The sequence below is a fragment of the Rutilus rutilus genome, assembly GCF_951802725.1.
Source record: "Rutilus rutilus genome assembly, chromosome: 12".
NCBI classification, from domain to species: Eukaryota; Metazoa; Chordata; class Actinopteri; order Cypriniformes; family Leuciscidae; genus Rutilus; species Rutilus rutilus.
Genome location: NC_140217.1, coordinates 39870476 through 39891969, shown reverse-complemented (window position 1 = coordinate 39891969; position 21494 = coordinate 39870476). Strand labels below are relative to the sequence as shown.

General features: G+C 36.9%; 2 protein-coding genes across 2 annotated transcripts in view; one reads left to right on the top strand and one right to left on the bottom strand.

Annotated features, from left to right (window-relative positions):
- The window catches only part of snta1 (syntrophin, alpha 1), a 30300-nt gene that overhangs the window by 6804 nt on the left and 2002 nt on the right, over positions 1–21494 (bottom strand). The window contains exon 2 of the mRNA XM_084426208.1: positions 13169–13354. Within this exon, the coding sequence (XP_084282334.1) occupies positions 13169–13354 (186 nt within the window). The remainder of the gene's footprint in view (positions 1–13168; positions 13355–21494) is intronic.
- On the top strand, positions 14476–17627 carry LOC311301237 (uncharacterized protein). The gene has a single exon (XM_084426207.1). The coding sequence runs from the start codon at positions 14610–14612 to the stop codon at positions 17496–17498; it is 2889 nt and encodes a 962-aa protein (XP_084282333.1). The 5' UTR covers positions 14476–14609; the 3' UTR covers positions 17499–17627.

The following is a 21494-nucleotide window of genomic DNA, read 5'->3' as shown; positions in this document are numbered from 1 at the left end:
CGCAGCACAAAACTCTTTACTGCTCAGCAAACACACTGGGTATTGTTCAGACTGGGACACTAGCATGCTGCTAGTAAACACTTAATAATGGCTAATATTTTGTAAGAATAGTAGTGTAACAGTTTGCATGATGCAAATTATTATAATTTTTTTTACTTTTTAATGCATGAATAAAATAAAATGATTTGAATTAAAAAATAAAAATGTCAAATGCATTACGTCACAGATGGTTATGTTCAGATTGGGATACTAGCATGCTGCACGAATAGTTTGTGTAACAGTTTGCATGATGCAACAACTAACATTTTAAATAGTAGTATATATACTGTCATCACATGACCTCATGACTAGAAATTAGGATTTCTTAATGCATGAATAAAATACAATTATTTGAATTCAAAAATGAAAATGTCAAATGCATTACATTGCAGATATTCTATGCATCCTGTGCACTGCAAGATTAGCAGTATGCTATTTTGAACAGACTCAGTTTGTGGCCAAAACCCACTAAACACTGAAACCTCGATGATTAAAGTTGAACAGCCGCCCACTGATTCAGAAACTACCAATAAAGCAGCTTTAGAGGAAGAGGAATTCTGCAACACCAAAAATAAAATCAGTTCCTAGGAAAGTATTGCTCAGTGATGAAGACAGTCTGTTTCCACTGCAGCTTCAGACCAGAGGCAAGATCAGACAAACCAGAGGCAGATTCTGACGCTCTATTTTTTACATGTATTGAAAAAGACGATGCATAATATATGCATGCTGACAGAAATAACTAGAGGTTTGAGGTTAATAAAATACTTGATGTAGCCTGAAAACGAGCATGCATGAGAGAGAATCGAAATGCTAGGAAGTTTAACAACAACACAAGGGAACTAAGCAAACTCATACAACGACAGCCAAACCACACGCACTATATACACACACACACACACAGACAAACGAGCTACACAAGATAACAAGGGGGCGTGGTTAAATGGGAAACACCTGGAGAACTAAATCAACATGAAAAACTACACAACAGGAAACAACATAAAAGTCCACAGGGAATATATGACACTGGCATGCTGAATATCTGAGTCTGTTCTAGGCACATATACACACACACACACACTGTTTAGGGATGTCAATGCAAAATGCAAAATGCATTTAAAAAGTCCACATACTGTAATTTCTCCAAATTGTATTCAACAACTGCAGCCTTTCGACCAGCAGAGTTTGACATTCACAGGCTGAGGATAAGAGTCTGATTAAAATTTAAAAGGTGAAAGGTCACAGTGGTGTAGTACAATTCAAAGGTCAAAACACTTTAGTTGTAGAATCAAATTTAGATGTCAAAACTACAACTGTTGAATATATATATATATATATATATATATATATATATATATATATTCAGTATATAAATCGGTTCATTGGTACATTCCTAAATGAATTATTCACAAGAATGATTTTGACTTTAGACTTTAGACATATGAGACATTTGTGGATAGATAGATAGATAGATAGATAGATAGATAGATAGATAGATAGATAGATAGATAGATAGATAGATAGATAGATAGATAGACAGATTTTAATTTCTTGTCTGAAAGAATGATTATTGCGTAAGCTCAGTCAACTGTAAAGCTGCGTGAATTATCATGATACTTAATGTAGTTAAGTTCCTCAACACTGCTGGTAACACACACACAGACACACACACACACACACACACACACACACACACACACACACACACACACACACACACACACACACACGATGGTTATAGATAGCAGACATCACTATGGGGGAGAAGATTGAGTTTCACTGTAAAGGCTGAAGTGTCTCTCTCTCTCTCCTCTCTCTCTCTCTCTCTCTCTCTCTCTCTCTCCCCCTCTCTCTCTCTCTGAGCGAGTGACACAGGCTGAGAGGGGCTTCCTCACTCAGAATAGAGCTCATCTCAGCCGTCAGTTCGTTCCCAAACACACTTCACCTACTCAGCACATGCAGCACGAACAAACACAGTCTTTCTCTCGCTCTATAAATACCTTTACAGTAGTGACTCCAGACGCTCTGAGTATCTCTCTCACACACACACACACACACACACACGCACACACACACAGTCTGTTTTCACACATGTTGTGTCCGAATTCCTCAATCCGTCACCTGCTGACCACACACACACACACACACACACACACACACACAGCAGATACGGCCTCGCACACTCTTTAAAGGAGATGCAAACTCAAGTTGACACAAGTTGACTATATTGACTTTCTTAATACTTGTTCCTGGTCTTAATGTGAATGATTCATCAGTGTCGTTATTCTTTAAAAAAACACTTGGTTAATGTTACCAAGCAGTCAAACAGCAATTTACTCTCTTCTGCTCACCAAGGCTGCATTTATTTCATCACGAATACAGTAAAAACGGTAAAATTGTGAAATATTATTACAGTTTAAAATAGCTGTTTTCTATGTGAATATACAGTAAAGTGTAATTTATATCCTGTGATCAAAGCTGAATTTTCAGCATCATTACTCCAGTCTTCAGTGTCACATGATCCTTCAGAAATCATTCTAATATGATGATTTGATGCTCAAGAAACATTTATGATTATTATCAGTGTTATTCAGTGTATAGATAATGATTATTATCAGTGTATTATCAGTTGTGCTGCTTGAAATTTTTATGTATTTTTTTTCAGGATTCAGATGAATAGAAAGTTAAAATAGAAATGTTTTGAAACATTATAAACGTGATTAATTTAATTGTTTTTTTAATGCTTACTTTTTTCATTTGAATGTCCCATTTCCTTTCGAAATACATTCATTTCAGCAGTAAAATGGATTGCAAACCCGTTTCATGTAGACATGTATATATATATATATATATATAAAAAGAGAATGCAGTTTGATTTTCTGCTTAATGACTACAATCAGATTTTGTTCTGTAGATAAATTCGTCTCAGGTGTACTACCTTTGATTTTTATAAATGTCTATGTTTTAAGATTTGAAAATATCCCACTGACTTTGAGAGAACGTTCAGCATTAATATACAACCAACAGAACTAATGACATCACAACATTTGCATACTGGATTGTGATTGGCTTTCGTTCTCGCATCCGTTTAAACACACTTTTACACGGATGCAATGCCTCTGATTCTCATGCGTAGTCGACAAAAACCAAAACACACCGAGATAAAACGACACTCGTCACCTTTATCCTCACGTGTCACAAACACACACACTCATCACACACTCCTGCTGTTGCGTTCTCACGATTCAAGTCTTCAATAGTCTCGCATCTCCAACCAAACATTAATCACATCAACAAAAGACTCTGGTCAGAGGTTTAGATTAGAGGATTCTGGGGCTATTTATAGACGGAAGGATTTTGTCGGCACAAAAGCCCTTCGGGAGCTGATACTAAATAGCCTTTGTGGAATTAAAATTGCCATTCGATGGGCATTTTTTCAGAGGAAACGTTGAAGAGCAGAAGTTGCTCTTTCACAGCTCGTGGATTTCTCATTGCAGAATCAACTTTGATTGAGTTTGTTCTCCTAAATTTTAGGAGTTGTCATGAGTATCCCAGCTAACAGGGAACATGAAACACCCGAGAACTACATCAGCATGAAATTAAAATTTACTTTATTAATATGTCTCCAAATCAAGTCCCATCCCCACATGCTGTTTCACTCAGATTGGCTTCAAACAGAAGTCTTTGTTTCGTCTCATTCCTGAAATGAAAGGGAAATGGTGTGTGTTCTGATGATTGGGAGCAGTCTAGTCTTGTAATGTCATTGGTTTTCGGTGTGGAAACGGTAGGAAAAAAGAAAAGCAAAGGAAGGAAACAGGGAGGAGGTCATGATTTTTCTGATGAGTAACAGGCGGAAAAAAACAGCTCATCTTTGGATGATTTGGTTTAACCCAAACCAAATGTTCGGATCAAGTCCAATGTTAGATTCAGCTCCACATCTCTGCTTTAGTACGCGAATGCAAACACTCGATTTGTGCATTATGAAGAGGCATCAGATTGCAATTCATAGCACAACGCAAGTAAGCTTGTTCATGCATTTTGAAATCACTTTAGTATCTCAATGTTTTCCCCTAAATGGACAAGCAAATTGAGATTTGAAGTCTTCCAAGTTGTTTCTCCTAAAAAAAGCTCCAGTAATCTCATGTTTCCTCTAGAGTTTCAGAACAGATGTGCTCAGATTTGCCAACAATCAAAGGCCCGTTCAAACCAAAAAACCAAACTATAACTATATTAGACTCCACTCCAGCGGACTGTTCGAAATCACATCCACTATTCCCTACATTACTCCACCAATACAGTCCACTTGAAGGAGTAAAAGGAAACGATTGAGTGACATTGTGTTTTTGCTGTTTAGTAATCATTTGAAACTTAGCAAGCTGGGAGCTCCAGTAGCAATGAGAAGATTTATCCTGAACTCTGTCATGGAAACTAGCAGGTATAAACCTTATTACAGTAAAATGAATGTATACCTGTATGATATTACGCTGTAGTTGGACCAGAGGTTTGGAAAACGGATTCATTCGGCACGACCCTCGCGGTGCACTGTGGGTATTCTCTAGCCGTTGAGTGTACATCAGTTGTACACTCGTTATTGCGGTGCATTATGGGATTGAATGAGTGCACTTGAAAACGTCCACTATGGTTTCGGACATCACTACATGTAGTGTCCTATTTAAGGGTATAGGTGGCGATGTCGGACACAGCCTGTTTCTTCTAAGCGCTGCAGTTTTGTCGGCTGTCGCTTTAAATGCTCGAGCTCTTAAAGCAGGGTGGATTCTGATTGGCTGTCAATGTTTTTATCCTTCATCAGTTGGAAAAAAAATGTGCATCCAACGATATGTGACCACAAAACCAGTCACATGGGTCAATTTTATGAAATTGAGATTTATACATCACATGAAAGCTGAATAAATAAGCTTTCCATTGATGTGTGGTTTGCTAGGATATGACAACTATTGTAAATCTGGAATATGAGGGTGCAAAAAAATCGAAACATTGAGAAAATCTCCTTTAAAGTTGTGCATTTATGTTCATGATTGTGCTGCATTCACTCACAAAAATACATGTTTTATATATTTACGGTAGGAAATTTACAAAATATCTTCATGGAACATGATCTTTACTTAATATCCTTATGATTTTTGGCATAAAAGAAAAATCTATAATTTTGACCCATACTAAATATTGTTGGCTATTGCCACAGATATACCCGTGCGCCTCTTGACTGGTTTTGTGATCCAGGGTCACATATGGTTTCTCTGTGTTGTTATAGTTATAGTTATAGTTGTGGCGTGAACACTTCACTCTTTCTACTTCAAAATTTCATGTTTAATTTGATGTTGCTCGCCATTTCCGTCTAATTATTTGTGAAAATGTTTAGTAGTAAATCCTGTATATTTGATCACAAGTGATTCATTTGTTTCTTTCTCCAAAGGATTTTTTAAGACAGACAACATTGATACTTCACTGAAACATATTAAGTGAAAGCAATGCATTATTATTATACATGGTGTGGAAACCATTTTCACTCACAAACTGCAATTAAATTTCACACATATTTAAACAGAAATGGCGTTCTTGTTTTTCCCAGTTACTCGCCTGAAGTGTTTGTGGGTTTAACCGTTACACACACAGTGAAGGCAAAAGAAACCCCAGATATAAATCTGCCTGTGCTGCCACTGCTGATCTAAACGTCTACATTCCTGGCCTTTGGGACACAAAGCGCTCATCCTTTAAAAGACGAGATGCAGATTTTTCCAGCTGGAGCCTCGGGTCGTTCTGTTTCCAGGTGCCGAGGCCCGGATCGGGCGACAGGGAAGCATGCAGTTGTTCTTGATGCCTGACTGGACAAACACAAGAACCTGGAGCCACGTCAAAGACAACAGATCCCGACGGCCCGGCCCTGGCCCTCTGGTTTCCGTGGGAGCGTCGGGAATCCATCGGATTGGCTATACACTGTGACTCCCGAAACACGCTGTGCCAGGAATGCCGCTGATCGCCTACACAAAAATGTTCCTGAAAACACACGCAAAACCACAGGACACACACTGACGTAGTCCCACAAAGTGTGTGCGCACTTCTCAGCTAACTAAAATATGGGTATAGCGTTCTAAAAGTATTTTTTAATGCATTAATTATACCTAATAATTCAATTCAATTCACATTTATTTGTATAGCGCTTTTCACAATACACATCGTTTCAAAGCAGCTTTACAGAATTTTTTTATATAATTTATATTGCACATTATGACGCATTGTGTGATCTCATGAAAACTGTAACCACGTTTATAATGCAATATAATAATGTTATGCCTTTAGAAAGTATAATGCATTAAAACAATTTCAGATGTAACAAGGAATCTACAAATATTACCATGCTTTTTTACAATTGTTTATGAAAGGATATAATGCATTATACATACATAATACCTGTTTATAATACATTCCTTTATAATGCAAAAATATGGATAGCATTCTAAAAGTATTTTTAACGCATTAATTATCATGCCGTTTAATGAGGCACTGTGTGATCTCATGAATAATTATAACTTATAATACAATATGATACTTGTGTTTTGCCTTAGGAAAGTATAATGCATTAAAACCAATTTCAGATGTAACAAGGAATCTACAAATATTATCATGCATTTTTACAATCGTTTATGAAAAGATATGATGCATTATACATAAAGAATACCTTTATTATGCATTATACATAAAGGCTTTAAGTAAAGTGTTACCGAAATAAGTTCTAAAAACGTTTAGCTAACATTCCAATTAAGGTATGAATACTTTTTTTTTCTTTTTCTGAATGTTCCCAGATTTCTTAAACGTTTTGAAAACTTTTTTTGGTTAAGTGAATGTTAAAGGCACAATATGTAACTTTTTTGCTTTAAAAATAGCAAAAATCACTATATCTGTTATATATATTTTTTTAGTTGTGTACTTACATTATCCCGACTGTTTCCAACAACTTTCAAACCAGGAGAAATTTGTAATTTAATTCGAAGACACGTCCCGTTTCTTTATTTCCGTTTTGTCGCCGTCAATGGCGTCATATCCGCGTTCTCCCTGGTTTCCGCTCGTGCTGCCATAGCAACCAGAGCCCTCTGATAGTAACCAAGGCGACAGACGTGGACAACTGTGTAGTTCGTAATGTCTATCTGCACGCTGTTGTTGTTTCCTTCAAACATTATGGACCATGGCAAGCAGACTTTGGATAAAAAAGGAGAACTAAAACGAGAATCAATATCAGCGTGGTGTTTTCGAGATATAAACGAGAGCTCCCATAGACAGTATATAAACGAGAGCTCCACGTCCGAGACTTCGACCGCTCCTACATGTACTTTATTAAACAGGTGAGCACATTTACATAAAACTAATCAATGTTATATTGTTCAACAATGATAAAATGTTAGAATATGATCTGTATGTTATTCTAATGTTGATCTAGCTTACTGCTAGTCTCATACAGACAAACTAACACATACATTTCAACACATTCAAATTCAGTTTAGTGTGATAGTGTAATGTTAGAGCAAGTGAAACAGTGCTGTGTTCCCTCACAAGTTTAATTTGTCTAATAAACTGACCTGTGAGTTGTAATTCTGCACTTGCGTGTAGTTCGGTAGAATGAAATGTCCATATTCCTTTTATATCCGCGGGACTCGCGTCGTGTGTGGAGCTGATAGCTGTCTCTTAGCAACCCCGAACTGCTTCATTTCACAGTCATGATAAAAACATCGATGTATTCACTCATCCATAAACATTATTAGATCGGTCGGCTTGACGTTGACGACAAGATCCATAATTCTTAGCAAATGTTGCGTCATCAAACTACGCCTTTGTTATTGTAAGAGGTTAGCGACCCCTAGCGGCGAAAAATTCCATACTGTACGTTTAAAGGAACATTCCATTTTATAATTCTTAAACATTCTGGGAATGTTACTTTCGAATGTTCTGAAACAAGTAGTAACATTTAGTAAGTAGTAACAGTTTTGAGAACATTATTAAAGACCAGATAATTTTGTTTGAACGTTCTATCATTGTTACTGAAAGAACGTATGTTCATGACTTTGAGAGAACCTTGTGAGAACGTTCTGTAAACTGGGTTAAGTCATGTTTAAAAATATCTCAGTGTCAATGCATTTCAGAATCAAGAGACTGAACGTAAGTGTGTGTGTGTTTCCATATTTAAACTGTTTACTATAAGCAGCGTGTGCTTAGATAAAGTCAGGTCACTCAGTAGCTAATGCAGGCTTTTCTTTTTCATTAACGTCTCACTTGATCTCACTGAATTATCTGGAGAGAGAAACATTTTCTATGTTTCTATGAGTGAACATCACACTTTCATCATCCCAGAAATACGGCATGACTTCACTTCCTGACTGAAAGCCATAAAAACAGCTGCAAGCGCTTATGATTTTAATTTAGTTAAGTGCAAATATTCAATTTGGCCAGAAGAATGAAGATCTGAGCTGGAGTGAAGCCGTCTCAGGAGAGCAGCAGGGGTGGTGTCTCGGCATTTCATGTGTTCAGAATAGCAATCTACGCACACTAGTGTACTATTTTTGCAGTATACTGTACACAGTTTGTGACTTGTATGCATGCATGGGATTCCCAGATGATTGATGTGTAGTACATGATCAGAGCGTACTGTATCTCACAATGCAATGTGCTTGACTTGATGGTCCATTTGTAAAAGTTACATGTTCACACTTTAAATTGCATTCAAATGCAAAATGGCATTATGCATCACTGCATAATGTGTTCTTTATCATAATGTGTTACAGTAATCAGTGTGATATACAGTAGCAATCCACACATAATGTACAGTTACACTACAATTCAAAAGTTTGGAATCTGTAAGATTTTTTAAAATTTGTTTTCTTTAAATTAATTTTGAAATAAGTATTTTCTGCTCACCAGGGCTGCATTTATTTGATCTAAAATACAGTAAAATTTGAAATATTATTACAATTTAAATCAGCTGTTTTCTATGTTATTTCAAAACAAAATAAATCTTTTGCACAGTAGTGTATTTTTGCTTGTGTTTGCAAAAACTATTGATACAGTGAAAATTATATTTCCAGTATATTAGATATGAAAATGTATTATTGGCTGAGATTTTGTCTTGTCATGCAGCATTTTAACTTCCAGTGAGGAACAGAATCCTGGGAACGTGTTGTGTCACGTCTGGTTTGGACACGCCGTTAACATGTGGAATCAGAAGGAATCTGTTTACTTTTAACGTTAAATCCGGCTGGAAATGTGGCACAGAAGATTTTGCACAGAAAGGATCCTTTGTCAGCAAGACAAGAACTCAAACTCACAGACACACACACACACAGAGAAACACACATATCTTCCATGAATGATGGATTTTCTAGTCAATGAATTTGGAGCAGCTGAAGGTCACACACCTTCATGTATAATGTGATTCAAATGTCACAGGAGAATATCTTCCCACTCTCAACAAGAATGACAGAACGTTAGATAGAAAGACAGAAATGTGTGAGACTAAGCGGTGGTCCAGCATGTTCCTGAGAGACAAAACTGGCCAGAGAAAATAAAGAGGACGAGTAAAGCACGATCAGACCTTGAGATTAAGTTAAAGTCAGCATTAAAGGGAAGTTGTGCTCGTCTTTTCTTCTCCATTGTGTCGTATATATCCGAGTGAAACGCTTCTGGAACAAGAACAAATGTGGGCGGGGCTTGATTTTGTCTGTGAGGAATTGATTGGATGGTTGTGGTTTGCTATTGGCTGATCTCATGTGAGTGACAGGTTATAGCCCCGCCCACATCATCAGAGAAGAGAAGACATGCTGCAAGAGGAACTTATTCTCATTCAAGATTACCAGGAACATGAAGTTAAAAAATAGTGATGTGCATGGACAAATCATTTCTACTTTAAATGTGTGTGTTAATGTGTTTTTCTGAGGGATTTTTCTCCACATCCACAGTATTATCCCCTATGAAATGAATCAAACAGGAGTGAATGTAGCAGATGTAGTGGCTAATGTGTGAGAGCAGAAAAGAAAGATGCAGAAGTGCAGCGAGAACCAAACACTCAATTACAGGATCATAGAAAACTCACTAAGCAGAAGAGAGTAAATCCCTGAGATAGAACGACGGCAAGAGTCTGAGCTGCTCGTGTGTGTGTGTGTGTGTGTGTGTGTGTGTGTGTGTGATGAGCCCCTTAAAAATTAGGCCTTTGGGAAAATCTGCAGTGGATGACAGGAATTTTCATGCTTGCAAACGTTCCTGTTCTGACTCTCTCAAACTGTCTCTCAAAATTCACGTGGCTTTTTGGCCTGGTAAAAAGGCTTTACATTGCCAAAGCATAAGGTTCCCTTGTTATGCTATTTTAAAGGTTCCTCATTTTGTTTTGGAGTCTCCTGCAACAGGTTTACGTGCATCCAAGGTCTAAAAACACTTTCATTTTCTCATAATACACCATTACACATTCCCTCTTTTCTCTCAGTGTCTGAAACAGTTCGATCAAAGATTCAGTCTCTCTAAACCCCGCCTTTCCAAGAGCCTGCTCTGCTCTGATTGGTCAGATGACACAGTCTGTTGTAATTGGTCGATCGCTTACATTAGAATATTTGAATTTCAGCAGAAAACAGCATCTTAAACTCGACATAAACAACTCGAACCAAACTCTTCCAGTCTCAGATACAACTACAGTGTTTGAGGGCGCGGCAAAGAGACGCGATATTGTTATTATGGCATTGCACAGCATTATATTAAATTTTACTGTCTATTCTTTATTATTGTGTAATTTATTATTTTTGACTGTACTTTTTTTCTGCACTGGAAGCTCATGTCACCAAGACCAATTCCTTGTGTGTTAAACACGCATTAAAGCTCATTCTGATTCTGAAATTGTCACAACATTCATTTGACACTATGAACGTCCATCTCATCGTAATTATGAATTCTGAACTCGTAAGTTGGTCCTTCCCAGAGGACCTGAGAGCAGCATTACATGCAAACACTGTTCACTCTTGCTTCATTGGCTCTTAAGAGCCTTCTTAAAGGGGATAAAATGCTGATATGGCATTATGGGTATCACACACACACACACACACACACAGGCTCATAAAAACTATATAGCCCATCTTCCATTATGGATTCCATCAAGCCTTTTAAAAATGTGCATTAATCAAATTATCATTCACTGATATACTTGTACTCTGATATTTTAGTTCCAAACACTTGTGCAATTACTGAGGTCTTATGGAAGAGATCCCATTTGATCTCTTGATGTCAATAAGGTTGCTGACCTCTGCACTACGGGAAAGAGAAAATGGAAACAGCATGCAAACTAAAAAAAGTAGGCTGGGGTTTGTCAATTCAAAGTTGCAAACTAAAATGCAAACTATAGACAGCCTCAGACAGACATTCACTTGCAGAAAAGGAATGTACTCAATCTCACATTGTTCCAAAACTAAATTACTTTAGTTTCTTGGGAAATTACTTCTTGGGAACACAAAAGTTTATTTCATTTTTTATATATGTCATGGTCTTTTCATTACAATGAATGTGAATATGGGGCTGTCAAGCTCCAAAGTGACAAAAAATACCATAAGTGATCATATAAGTGATTAATATGACTCTACAGAAGTCATATGATAGTTTTGTGTGAGGTTGTGTGCAAATTCAGTGATAATCGAACAGTAAAGTGAACTGTGCGTGGATGATGAAGGTTTCAAGGAATCATGGTGAATGAATAATTCAGACCTTTGCTGACGCGTCAAAAACTTAATAAAGAGATTGTAAAACTAATCTATGTGAGTTGAGCAGTTTAGTTCAAATTTTCCGAAGAGACTCGATCACTTTATTTAATGATTGAATTTAGGCTTTTATTCACATATAAACTCACACATTAGTTATAATAAACGGAAGCTCAAGCATGTTCGCTTGACGTGTGAGAACCAATGAGGTTCAGTCTCGTGTTACGCATCACGTTTGAGCTTCAGCAAGAACCAATGAGGTTCAGTCTCGTGTTACGCATCACGTTTGAGCTTCTGCAAGAACCAATGAGGATCAGTCTCGTGTTACGCATCACGTTTGAGCTTCTGCAAGAACCAATGAGGATCAGTTTCGTGTTACGCATCACGTTTGAGCTTCTGCAAGAACCAATGAGGATCAGTCTCGTGTTACGCATCACGTTTGAGCTTCTGCAAGAACCAATGAGGTTCAGTCTCGTGTTACGCATCACGTTTGAGCTTCAGCAAGAACCAATGAGGTTCATTCTCGTGTTACGCATCACGTTTGAGCTTCAGCAAGAACCAATGAGGATCAGTCTCGTGTTACGCATCACGTTTGAGCTTCAGCAAGAACCAATGAGGTTCAGTCTCGTGTTACGCATCACGTTTCAGCTTCTGCAAGAACCAATGAGGTTCATTCTCGTGTTACGCATCACGTTTGAGCTTCAGCAAGAACCAATGAGGTTCAGTCTCGTGTTACGCATCACGTTTGAGCTTCAGCAAGAACCAATGAGGATCAGTCTCGTGTTACGCATCACGTTTGAGCTTCAGCAAGAACCAATGAGGATCAGTCTCGTGTTACGCATCACGTTTCAGCTTCTGCAAGAACCAATGAGGTTCATTCTCGTGTTACGCATCACGTTTGAGCTTCAGCAAGAACCAATGAGGTTCAGTCTCGTGTTACGCATCACGTTTGAGCTTCAGCAAGAACCAATGAGGTTCAGTCTCGTGTTACGCATCACGTTTGAGCTTCAGCAATGACATGAGGTGAACTAACCCTTTAATGATAATAACTCTGCGTCAGACTTATAAAAACTTTGTGTTCATGTGTCAGATGTCACTACTTCTCTCATGAATGCTTAGGAAAGTTACAGTAGGTTAGGATTTTAGATTTCCAGTGAATAATGACTTAAATTTGGACCTTTTCCTTACAGTATGACTCCAGCAGAGAAAAATGCATATGAAGTTTTTAATTTCGAAGCTTGACAGCTCAAGTCTTTATTTATTTGTAGTATCAAATGTAAAAGAAAGACCAGGACATAGACATGACAATTCACCTTTTGTGTTTCAAGGACCAACAACACGAGTCACTTTTGGCTGAACTGTTCCTTCAAGTCAAACAATCAGCTCTGTCTTACCTTCCAGAATGACTTCTTTGCCTGTTTTCTTCAGGGCCTGTACAGCTTCATCGTGAGTGGCTTCTCTGAGGTCGTTCCCGTTCACGGACAAAATCGCGTCGCCCACGTAAAGAGCCTCCGTCTGGTCCGCTGCCAGCCCTTTGAAGATCTTTGAGATCAGGATGGGCATCTTATTCTCTTTACCGCCTGTAAAACAACATACAAATGTGGTAAATTACAATAGCCACATTTTTTTGATATGCATACACTAAAATTTCTCTTCCAAGTTTTTTCTTGTAGATGAACAAGAACATCTAAGAGAACCATGGGCCAGTGGCATAAACATAGACATTATATCTGTGTCTTAAGAACTAGCATGACCAACTAGAAGTTAGTAAGAGCTAATCAGCCTTACTTTCTGGTTATAAAATTAGACCAATCTACATTTTTTATGTAACTGAAGTTATGAAAGTTTTATGACTAAATTGTAAGACTAGTCTGCAGATTGTGCAACTGGCCACAGAACATCTAAAAGTAAGTTTCTCTTAACTTAGTAAAAACGCCTCTGTGGTCTAACAAGTCTTTTTTTAATCATGTGCTGACAAAGATGACCAATCTTTGTTGAAATCAAGAAGAAGCCTGCAAATAAGCAGTTGGTATGACAGTGACGCCTCATCCTGTAAAGTTCAGCATTACCACAAAAGGATTTACTCAAATAGCTTCGTCTTTCAGACTTTTCTGATGGGTTGCATGGTGCCACTGGTAAGGAATATTTTTTTAATACTGATAACTAGATCAAGCAGGTGGCAAAGTCATACTCTTAAGAGTTGATATGCCAATCTAATTGCACAAAAACTAATATTTCAGTCATAGAGACAAAAAAGGAGTTTAAATTTGATAAAACTGTAGTTTACATGTTTACAATCCAAATGCATTTGTCTTTAATTGCAAATCAGACAAGATTTATAGGCTATGGTAACAAGTTGGTCTTTTCGGAGCTTGACAGCTCAAGTCTTTAGTTACTCGTATTATAAAATGTGACCGAATGACCAGGATATTGACATGAAAATTCACCTTTTGTGTTCCAAGGACCAACAACATTAGGATGACTAAATAATGCAAAGAGTTTAAAATTGATAAAACTGTAGTTTACATGTTTACAAAAAAGCCATTTACAATCTACCCAAATACATTTGTCTTTAATTGCAAATTAGACCAGATCCATGGTAACAAATTGGACTTTCATGCATAATTTTCATAGCACAATTTTAAAGAATAATGTGTTTTTATGCACAAAAATCTGTCTTACAGGGGAAGATCAAGATACTGTTTGAAACGGCCATTCAAGCCTAAGAATTAAAGAAGATTTCATCTGTTTTCATCCTCATAATCTCCTTCTCAATTCAATGCAGACTTTTGTTTAGAGATTTCAAACGTTGCAAGTAAACGTGGAAACTTCAAAATGAGAAATTACAAACTTTGGAAAAGTTCTTTGTTTTTCTTCGTTTTGAACTGTTGCGTCCTCATAACCCCGACGGATGAGTTTTCTCTAGGTAACTGCACAATATATTTCCCTTTCGACTACACTAAACATTTGAAGGTGACGTGCTGCAGGATGGGCTACAGGAGGATACCTTCAACGTTTCCACAAAACACTGTCGTTTTGGATATTTCCTACAATTCCATCACTCGGATCATTGAAGGGGATTTCATCAGACTTCCAAACCTTATCAATTTAAACATGTCTCACAACAGGATATCTGAAATAACCAACAATGCATTGAGTGACCTACCAAACTTGGAAGAGCTCAACCTGTCCAACAATAAAATACAAGCTGTGACCACAAACCTGCTCAGTCGTCTTGCAAATCTGTCCCATTTAAGACTCGACTCAAATGACCTTGAGGTGATTGAAAACCAGTCGTTTGCAACACTTTCAAACTTGAGGTTTGTAAACCTTACCAATAACAAGTTAAAGCACATTTCCAGATTCCAGTCTGTTTTTCAAATTCCACATTTGGAGGAACTTTACATGGGAATGAACCGCTTCAGTGTTTTCAACTCAAGCGACATCCCATCAGCCCTCTTCGGTTTGAAAAAGCTGGATCTATCACTGAACCCCTTGACAATGTTCAAGATTACGGAAAACATTTTTCCAGGTCTTGAATACTTGAACTTGGCAGCCTGTTTCCAGAACGATACTCTAGATTGGTTCATTCTAGACAAGGCCTTCCTGAACACGATTAAGGCTCTCAACCTCAGTGGGAATCTCATTGCAGAGAAACAACTGGGTGATATAATGCAGAGTTTCACTTCTGTGACCTGGATGGCACTGGATTATCTGAAGGAGTTCAATGTGGAGACTCTTTTACAAAAGGCATGTTCACCTAGTCTGAGGGGTCTCCACTTCGAGGGAAACCATCTTTCTGTACTTACCGATCGCATGTTTAGACCATGTTCACTTCTGAATGAGTTACACCTAAGAAGCAATGGAGCATTGAGAATGTATAAATCGTCATTTGAACATCTAGTCAACTTGACGGAGTTACGTATACAAAAGAACCTTCTGACGCAACTGAACGACACTCTTCAGGTTCTCCCCAACTTACGGATTCTCGACCTTTACCTCAACGACATTAAAAATCTCGACTGCTCTGATTTTGCAAACCTCACACAGCTGAGGCAACTCTTTTTGCGTAGGAATAGAATTGTAACAATCAATGCATGTGTATTTAAGGATTTAGGGAATCTCGATGAGCTCATTTTAAACAGTAATAGTTTGTTAATGCTCGGTGACGCCTTCACATACGGCCCCCAAAACTTACGATACCTAGATTTAATAAACAATAAGTTGAGTACGCTCGAAAATCACTCATTTAAAGGTTTACGTTCCCTTCAGGTCTTGTATCTCACCGATAATCAGATATTAACAATTAAACCACATGCTTTTGAAGGACTGATAAACTTAGCAGAGATTTATCTTGCATGTAATAAAATCACCGAAAAAACTCTAAAAATCCGTGCGGTGTTCGCCGCTATGGCTCGCCTACAAATATTAGTTCTGAGTTGCAATCACTTCTCGTTCGAGAGTCAAGTGGAGCTACGAAACCCACCGTTCATCATGTTAAGCGAACTTCAAGTTTTGAGGATTAATAGTCAACGTCGAGGCTTAAAGCACATACCCTCAAACCTCCTGAAAGGTCTAAAAAAATTAGACGTTTTTTCTGCCGGGAACCTCAATGTAGAGTGTTTGCATGTGGACACGTTCACTTACACTCCAAATCTTTATTACTTGGATTTGACAAGGAATAATTTTGTCAACAATGGAAATGCTTTGACATCCAGGGTTTTCCACCCAATATCAGGCCTACATGTCCTCCTTTTGGATCGATCTCACCTCAAGTCTTTGAACTTCTTAATTGACGCAAATCTCTCCAGTCTGAAAAGCCTACGGGCCAGCACGAATGACCTTCAACTGATAAACCAAACCATCATCCAGTCTCTTCCTCAACTTAAAGTGCTTGATCTGCATAACAACAGCTTCTCGTGCGACTGTAGTAACGCTTGGTTCATTGACTGGGCTGCCGGAAACAATGCCACAGAGGTGCTTTACCTGAACAGGTACGAGTGTCGCTACCCCCTTTCTTTAAGCGGAACAAATCTGACGGCCTTCAACACTGAATCCTGCTATGTGAATTACGACTTCATCTGCTTTATCTGCAGCTCTTCTATTGTCATTCTCACGCTAGTCGTTTCATTTATCTACCACTTCCTAAAGTGGCAGCTGGTCTATACGTACTACCTTTTCTTAGCTTTCCTCAATGACAGAAAGAGGAAGCGAACCACGAAACATCTTAGTTTCCAATACGACGCCTTCATTTCCTACAATGTTCAAGAGGAGCCATGGGTCATGGAGGAACTTGTGCCCAAACTGGAGGGTGAGCACGGCTTGAGATTGTGTCTTCATCACAGAGACTTCGAACCAGGAAAGGCCATTATCGACAACATCATGGACGGCATATATAACAGCCGCAAAACCGTGTGCCTGATCACACACAACTACCTGAGAAGCGTTTGGTGTTCGCATGAGATCCAGGTGGCCAGCTTCAGACTTTTCGATGAACAGAAAGACGTTTTGGTTCTAGTTTTCCTTGAGGATATTCCCGCACACCAGCTTTCACCGTATTATCGGATGCGGAAGCTGGTGAAGAAACGCACGTATCTACGGTGGCCCAAACCTGGAGAAGATACTCGAGCGTTCTGGCAGAAACTTAAAATGGCCATCGAGACTAAAGAGAACATGGAGGAGGACGGACAGATTCTTTCTGGGAAAGACAAAGATTGTGTTTAAAGATCATTTTTGGAGTATATAATGAATGAAATTACTTTTTTTTGTAAATATTTTCAATTCTTTCATGCAAAAATTGCAAGTGAAATATATTTTGTGGCATTTTAGTCTGAGGATACCATTGTAACTATTCCCTCCCATCTCATGTTAATCTGTTGCACTATAAAATACTATGAGAGTAAAATCTGTGGTTGCACAATATATTGAAATAAAATTTATTTCGCAATATGGCTTAATCAAGTGATAATGAACACAGTGCCGCGCTTCGCTGTGAAACCGGCAGAGAAAATATCTGTCGGCAAACTGCCAAAATAAAAGCTTGATGGTTTAATGTTTTAAAATAAGGAAATTAAGACATACATAGTATTGTAATTTTACAGCTGTACTATTTTGTTTTATTAAATGCTATTTTTTATTTTGCAGTATAATAGAATTATTTCAATTTACAATTTACAATCACAATTTACTTCTTGTTTTAATATTTTTTATTTGCTATTAATCACAATAAAATCATATTATAAAAACTGTACGCTTTATGGTTACTGAGTCAGTGTTCTTCCCAAACCTAAGAGGATGGTTCACAAAAAAAAAAAAATATATATATATATATATGAAGAGTTCAGATGCAAAAGCCTCTAAGTGCCATCTGAAATTTTCTTCTAGAATGATCATTTTTATCAAGCCCATATATTTAAATTCAGTCATTTCACTTAAATGGCAATGAAAATGACCTATTAATTGTCATTTAAGTGAAATTACTGAACTTAAATATATGGGCTTGATAAAAATGATCATTCTAGAAGAAAATTTCAGATGGCACTTAGAGGCTTTTGCATCTGAACTCTTCATATATATATATATATATATATATATATATATATATATATATATATATATATAATAATTTTTCAGCTTTGTAAAATTAATAATTTTTTTTACACAGATTCACTCTCCAACAAAATCACCCCAATCATAGAATGATTAATTCTTTTCAGATATAGTCATCCAAGTAATCTGGTGAAAATTACTGTATTTTTTTCCATATTGCAATATACTGTATATTGCAGAAAATGACAGAAAACGGTCAGTTTTTTCTAATATCGTGCTGTCCAAACACAGAGGAGACACAATGCCATTAACTATCATCAAATCATTACATACAAAAAGTCTAGTTCTAGTTAAATATATGCATTGCTAAATACAGAACCATTGCATAAAAACCGCAACTCTAAATCAACTGCTGATGTGCCTTTGATGTGATTTATGGGCAACACTGTAATACTAATCAAAATTTCATCGTCTTCATCCTTGATCTGGGGTGTGTGCTCCACATATTACAGACCACAGATGCACATATATCTTCTTTAGTGGATGATGGTTCGGTCTGTGGCTTTCTCGAGCATCTGAATGAAATATCCAATGAGAATTAGGCAGCTGGTCTCAAAAGGCTTGTACGCTTTAAACTTACATCTAGAGATTCAAGGACGGGTGTGTGTGTATAAACCATAAAACATCTATATGTGGTTCCAGGTTTTAGACTTGCTGACTGTGACACCGTGAGCTTCTTCCTCACCGGCATCGTCAGCGTGTATCAGAAATGGTCTCGTCTAAGTACCCCTAATCTGCTTTCTATCCTAGTGACCTTTTGACCCTTAAAGAGAATGCGGGTGGGATCTCGGCTCCTGCCAGATACTGTTGGCAACCTCCGGTCTCTCCGCTTGAGCTCCAGCACGTTATCAATCATTTCCCGCTGCAGTCCCTGCCAGGACGTCCTGCACAAACACACTAATGCTGAAATGCAACGCTGACTGCATCATTCTTGTGCAAACACAGTGTTCAAAGGTCTGAGACCACTAGAGAAAATGCTTTTAATGTAGCACAAATCTTTTCATTTCAACATCTATTATCAGCATAACAATTTGAGTGAGTTGAACCAAAAAATTAAAAAGACTTTTGGATGTCAGTGTTACATCAGAATTGTGTTACAAGCAGGGCTGCATGATTTGAGGGAAGAAAAATGTACAAAATTAAAATGCTTTTTTTTTTTTTAAGAGCTCCAGGTTTGTTGTGCTTTTTTGTCGGATTGCAGAATCAGGGCAACATTTTTGTGATTATACATCAATATAATTATGCACAATTTGGGCAAAAACGTATTTATAAATTAATACTTATTTTATGATTAATACATATTATAATTATTATTGTAAAATAAAATAAGAAATATCACTATTATAATAATACTATTGCACTGTAAAATAAGAAATGAGTCAAAAATAGCAGTAAATATTGTAGTAATTGTTAAATTATTAAATAATATAATTATACAACATTTTGGGGGAAATATTATAATATTATATATTTTTTTAAATAAATAAAAAATGAACAAGGCCTTTGGATGTCAGTGTTACATCAGAATTGTGTCACAAGCAGGGCTGCATGATTTGAGGGAAGAAAAATTTCTGAAAAAAAATGTACAAAATTATTATTATTTTTATTTTTATTTTTTAAGAGCTCCAGGTTTGCTGTGCTTTTTTGTCGGATTGCGGAATAACATTTTTGTGATTATATATCAATATAATTATACACAATTTGGGCAAAAATTAATTAATAAAATTAAAATAAAATAATAAATATTACTATTATAATAATACTATTGCACTGTAAAGAAATTAGTATTTTAGAAAAATAGCAGTAAATATTGTAGTAACTGTTAAATTATTAAATAATATAATTATACAAAATTTTGGGGGAAATATTAGAATTTTTTTTTTTTTTTTTATAAATAAAAAATGAACAAGGCTTTTGGATGTCAGTGTTACATCAGAATTGTGTCACAAGCAGGGCTGCAAGATTTGAGGGAAGAACATTTCCTGATAAAAATTGTGACATTCCCCTCCGAGTTCCCCCTCTTTCCAGTCCTGGCCTCACCATCATACATCACACAGGTTATTTCGGGAGCTGCCTGTAATAATCCTGAGCAATAAAACTAATTCACAACAACATGGCAGAACATTAATGAAAAAGAGCAGTGGGGCCATCACTTACGTACATGCAATAAAAACGAAATGTTTGTTTTGTTGGTTACAGCAGCAGCAATATGAAATGTTATGATCATATAAGATGAAATGCCATACCACAGTTAAAATCCCCATATGTGACTAAATAATTGCAATATGATTTGTGCAGCCCAATATATGAATCATTTAAAAATAAAAACAATCTAAATAAAACACTTTCTGAATGTTTATCTGTTTATGTCATTTGACCAATATCAATCATCACAGCACTGAGTAATATATATGCAAATGTGTTGGTAAATTATTAAAATATTACCTTAAAATCTAAGTACTTCACAAAAATTTCACATCTAAGTGGTTTGTCTGACAAAAAAGTTGAGAATCGCTGATTTGGGCCATAAACACACCTGCAATAGTGCCCCTAGTGGCCATGCTGAAAATGCAACGCACACCTGACATGACAAAATATCTGTAATAAAATCAACTACGGTTTGAGGGAAATACCTAAATTAAACTTGACATTCCAACATCCAATAGACCTTATGCACCAGAGAAACAAGCGCAGAGCCATCTTTAGAATTAATTAGCTGGTGAAGTGGATTTATTTATTTATTGTAGGTTAACGAAAGTTATCACGAGCACTGTAACGTTTGAAGCGGATGTCATAGACCGGGAAGATTTTAAAACGAGCTCCTCATTCATCAATCTGTAAGATCTTACCTTCATGCTGTGGAAATACAAACTGGAAGAAGGAACAGGAGGAGCGGAGCTGAAAAGGGGCGGAGCTACATAAACACTATAGAGTAATCAAATTCTAGTTGGATAATTTCAGGCTTGAGACAAAAAAAATAAAAATACAAACCCAAGCAAAGAGTTCTTAGTAGAGAAGAGGAGCTGTTAAGTTTTCATGTGCCAAACTTATAAAAAAGTTTCAAGAAAAACATGTAAAAAAAAAAAAAAAAAATCAAATAAATAAATTGAA

Coding starts and splice junctions, on each gene's coding strand:
- LOC311301237 (XM_084426207.1), top strand. CDS start 14,610: ATGAGAAATTACAAACTTTGGAAAAGTTCTTTGTTTTTCTTCGTTTTG.